Source organism: Cystoisospora suis, assembly GCF_002600585.1.
Source record: "Cystoisospora suis strain Wien I chromosome Unknown contig_66, whole genome shotgun sequence".
Classification (NCBI taxonomy): Eukaryota; Apicomplexa; class Conoidasida; order Eucoccidiorida; family Sarcocystidae; genus Cystoisospora; species Cystoisospora suis.
Window position 1 is genome coordinate 6,991 of NW_027152868.1, and position 4,630 is coordinate 11,620.

Genomic DNA, 4,630 nt, shown 5'->3' on the forward strand with positions numbered 1-4,630 from the left:
CAGAGGTAAGAAGAAAGGACGTTTTCCAGAGAGAAAGGAGAGATGCTTTCCGCGTCAAAACTCCTCTGTTTGAAGTGTGCTTGTTCATTTATAGCGTGGCTTGGATGAAATGAGCGACGCATATGAGAGAGAGGCTAGAGAACTGAAGGAATTCCCTATTATAAGGCGATTGGCACTCTAAGAAGAGTGACTACGCCGATACATATATATATATATACCTTTCTGTAGTTACAACAGTCGCTGCCTGCAAGTATACAAGTGATGAACATGTATATGTGCGTGTATAGATAGGCTTCTAAAGCATGAATGTGTAGGCACACAAGTGACTGGTAGCTAAGAGTATGGAAAGAGAAGAACAGAAACAAGCAGAAGTGTAGATTCATTTAGTCGACCATTCCACAGCAAATACAGGAAGAGACGCTCTGAGTTTCTCTTCTTCACTCGTACTCTTCTTCGCAACTCTTATGACACTGAATCAAAGAAAGAACAACCCTAAGACACCATGACACGTTTGAGGTGTACATACACCTGATTTCTCTCTCTCTTTTCCCAGGCTCTTGAGGCTGTCCGACAACTGCCTCCTGTTTCTCCTTCTCACCTTAGCTCCTCTGCTTCTTCTCTTCATCACCGAGATCTATCATTCTCCAAGGCAAGCCACCGGACCAGAAATCTCAAGTCTCTTGATTCACCTCAGTCTTCTTCTTCTTCGTCATCCTCTTCTTCTCTTCCTAAACCCATCCTTTCCGAGAGAATGAGTCAGAGAGGAGGACAAGAGATGAGCGAGAAGAAGAACAGTCTGATTCAAGACAGAGAAAGAGACTGTTTCATATCTGAGAAGAGAGAAGACGATCAGCAGAAAGAACTTCCAGAGGATTGTTACCGTTCTATAGAAGATCTAATGGAGTGGGTCTTCAAAGAGAGAGTCGAACCTAATCTTATTGAGCCTATACATATTCTTTACTCTCCCTTAAAGCTCTCGCCACTAGCTGCTGAAATGTCGGCCCTTCGTCATCCATCGATCGAAAGCAACTTTCATGAAAGAAACATTTCCCAACAGGACAAGGAAAGAAGAAGAAGATATATGTGGTCGCTTGATCAACAGATTCAACATACACACGAAAGAGAAGACGTAGAAGAAGAAGAAGACGGTGAGGGTGATCAAAAGAAGAAGAAGAGACTTCTGATGGATAGATTGAGAGAGGAGGGGTCTAAGGAGAAGAGAGAGAAGAAGGAAGCAGAGGATGGGAAAGAAAGAGAAGGAGAGAGAATGAGATATGCACAGAGATTTGAGACATACATAGGAGGGATCGAGGTAGCTGATGGCTATACAGAGCTAACAGATCCAATAGAACAGCTTCAACGATTTCGGCTTCAACAGGAACTTTCCTCACCTTCTCCCTTGTGCATGCAAACAAGAAAAGAAGAAAGAAAGCAAGAAAGGAATACCCGAGACATCAAGCAAGACGAAGCAAAGAAGAAATTTCTTGAAGAGTTCCTCGGAAGTTCTCCTGGAATTGAAAGCAAGGAAAGAAGAGAAAAAGAAGAAGGGCGGCTGAAGAGTCTTCTTCCTCCTGCAAGTCAGGTATGATGAGAAACGTCCAAGTCTATTTCGATGATTTAGAAAGAGAGACCAAAAAGTATAGAACGTTAACAATAGTCATACGAATAAAGATCTCTTTAGAAGTAGAAGTACTTCCTCTTTCAGGTGTATGTACATAGACTGCATCCTCAGTGTCTTCTTAAATCTATACATCTCAAAGAGAATTCTCAAGTAAGATCTGTCTGAAGGAAGTAAGAAAGATTTCTTGTCTCAGCGAGTCGACTTTCCCCTTCTCTATAAGTCTCATCATCTTCATGGCCTTTCTCTCCTTCGTAGATTTGCTTATCTCCATACCTACTACGATGTCTTCGGATCAACAGTTCCTTAAGTCGTTGTATCGAAGGAGTTGAAGAAAGAAAAGATAGGGCAAAAGACACCAGCATGCATAGATAAAAGAGGTAGATAGAGAGAAGTCCAAGAAAGGCAGAAAGATCTTTCTTTCACGAAATGTCTTTTCTTTTGGTGTGCCTGTGAGGAACTTGGACGTAGAAAGTGAAGTGTGAAGAAAGAGGAGATTGAGAGGATGCAGTAGTACTCCGCTCTAGGTCTTCGGCTGGTACATTAGTCTTCTTTTTCTCTCTCCTTTTCATTCAATCAGTCCCATCAAAGTTAATTATCTATCTCTCCATCTTCTTGACGCTTAAGGGCAGGACACTTGTTCATTTACCTATCTAGCTGTCTTTCTACGTTTCTATCTATCCTAGGTCTCTCTACTCTTTATCTAGTTGTATCTCCACTGAGAATCCATCTAGATATGAACTACCTATCTATCCATCTCTATTTCAATGATATACCTGTCTATCTTGGCTCTCTAGCCAATTTATCTAGCTCCTACCTATCTCTGCCTGTCTGTCTCTCAATCTGTCTCCATCTACCTGCCTGTTCATCTATCCCTAAGTGTCTATATCGATGTGTTTATATGTGTATCGTCTCTCTTCATTCTCCTACGTATCTTTCTTCATATCTATTACATCTTTTTCTTTCTCTCCATTTCCTCAAGCTCCTCTATGTGTTTGATTCCTGAAAGCAAGAAGCCTTCTATCTACTTGATTCTTATACCCGATGTTCTAGTCAGTGTAAAGGTTTTTCTTCGGCTCATCCTCGGTCGTTCACCGCGCGGCACTCGACACGCCGCACGGCACGCACTACTTTCTACTTTCTTCTCTTCCCGAGATCTGAAATGTGTGTTGCTTTTTCCTCCCTTTCTCTTTCTTCCCTTCTTTCATTCTTCAGGAGTTCAGTTCAGCTCTATTACTGGGCCTTCCTCCTACAGCAGGTGTCGGCATAGGACTGGATAGACTCGCTATGATTCTTACAAAGTCTGCGTTCATTCGAGATGTTGTACATCTACCTTTACGTAAAAGTCTCTACTAGGAAAGAAGTGCAACGGAAAGAAGGAAAGACAAGAGAAGAAGAGGAACGACGGGAGAGAGCGAGAAAAAGAAAGAGAAGAAAAGAGAAAGGCAAGACGAGTAGTGAAGAGAGAGAGAAGAGAAACGAGAGAAGGAAAGAGAAATAGAATCTTAGCAATGGGTTGTATGTCTATTTTACGCGGATTGGTTTGGGCACATAGAGAAACGAAGAGAGAGAGAGAGAGAGAGAAAAGAAGAGTATTGCAGAAGATTGGCGTATCTTTACGTCTTCGCTTCTTGTCTTTCTCTGCATGATAGAAACGTTCTTCCGTGCTTCCTAAGAAAAACGTAAGACAGCCTGTTCATTCAGCGAAACCTCAGCTGTGTGAAGTCGACATGTTTACGTATAGATAAAGAGAATCTACCGTCGGTCTTTTTCTTCTCATCTTCTTCAACCCAGTGCATGCTCTTGCAAAGCTGAAAGAGAGAATCCCAGTGGATAGGATCCTAGAGGCCTGTTAGGAGACGACAATGTTCTTCCAAAATCTCCTTGACAGGAGACGAGACATCGGCACAGTCGTTTTTCGTGATGATTTATGGCTAGCCTTAGAGGCAACTAGAGGAATCTTTAGTTTCTTACTTCGGAAAAGAAAAGGACAACTGTCAGATAGTTCATAGTCACAGCAGCAGCAAGAGGGAGACTGGAAATGAGACTAGCCCTCCTTCGGAAAAGAAAGAAAGAAATAGATGCAGAGAGATAGGTGTTTATGTAGGGAGAGAGAGATATACGTATGTGTGATGAGACTGAAAAGAAAGAACTGCAAACAGAGACGCAGTGATCTTTCAAGTACTAGACAAAGTATGACGGTAGAAATACGACAGCAGTAACAAGATGGTACATGTCGAGACGTGGCATAAATGTACGTTTGAGTGGACTTCTAAGCCCTACGCGGCTGTAAGGCTCTACGTCCTTACATAGAGAGATGCATATTGTATCTAGATTGATGTACATTTCCGTGGTAGGCGGACAGGGAGTCCAAGAATTGAACTTCACTGCGTTATCCAGTCATTCTCTTGTAATTCTCATTGTCTTACTCGATGCAGGACTATAAGGTGCACCTACAGTAAAAAGTAGAGACATTCACATTTCCGTACATGAGGATACGGATTCGTGTGTGTACGTGAAAAAGAAACAGATATCTCATACGGGTGTTACTTCAGAATCTACAAGCTTTGAAACGATGGAAGAGAGAGAAAACTAAAGCCTTCTGTCGTTTTGAGAAAGCACAGTAAAGGAAAAGAAGACTGTCGGGGGGTTTGTGTCAAGAGGTCTGAATACTGGGATCGACTCTGTTCCAGACAGATTAGCTTATACGTGCGATGATAAAACTAATCTAGAGGATCTCTGATCTATGTCTCCTATGCTCTTGAGGAAGCACAACGAAGCTCCTTTTGTCATCAAAAAGGAGTGTCGCCGTGGTTCCGTGCCTTTTTTTCTGAATGCCGGAACCAATCGGCTTTCTTAGTCCTCCTTGCAGGTCTCATGCATGTGGACGCAGTGAGCAACTACCCACACACAACACTACCGTCCAAGGCAAAAAACAGCAAACGGTGCCTCCTGGTTTCCGAGGTTTTCCCGATTCCCGTAAAGCTACCAGAAGACGAAAACGGGTGCTCA

General features: G+C 42.6%; 1 protein-coding gene across 1 annotated transcript in view; it reads left to right on the plus strand.

Annotated features, from left to right (window-relative positions):
• The window catches only part of CSUI_000134 (lysine-trna ligase), a gene marked incomplete at its 5' end in the record, with an annotated part of 9,277 nt that extends 5,865 nt beyond the window's left edge, over positions 1–3,412 (plus strand). Inside the window, 3 exons of the mRNA XM_068060368.1 lie at positions 1–5; positions 554–1,582; positions 2,834–3,412. The exon at positions 1–5 is cut by the window's left edge and continues 961 nt beyond it. Coding sequence (XP_067927656.1) covers positions 1–5; positions 554–1,582; positions 2,834–2,974 — 1,175 coding nt within the window. The 3' untranslated portion in view covers positions 2,975–3,412. The remainder of the gene's footprint in view (positions 6–553; positions 1,583–2,833) is intronic.
• Between the last annotated feature and the right edge of the window lie 1,218 nt (positions 3,413–4,630).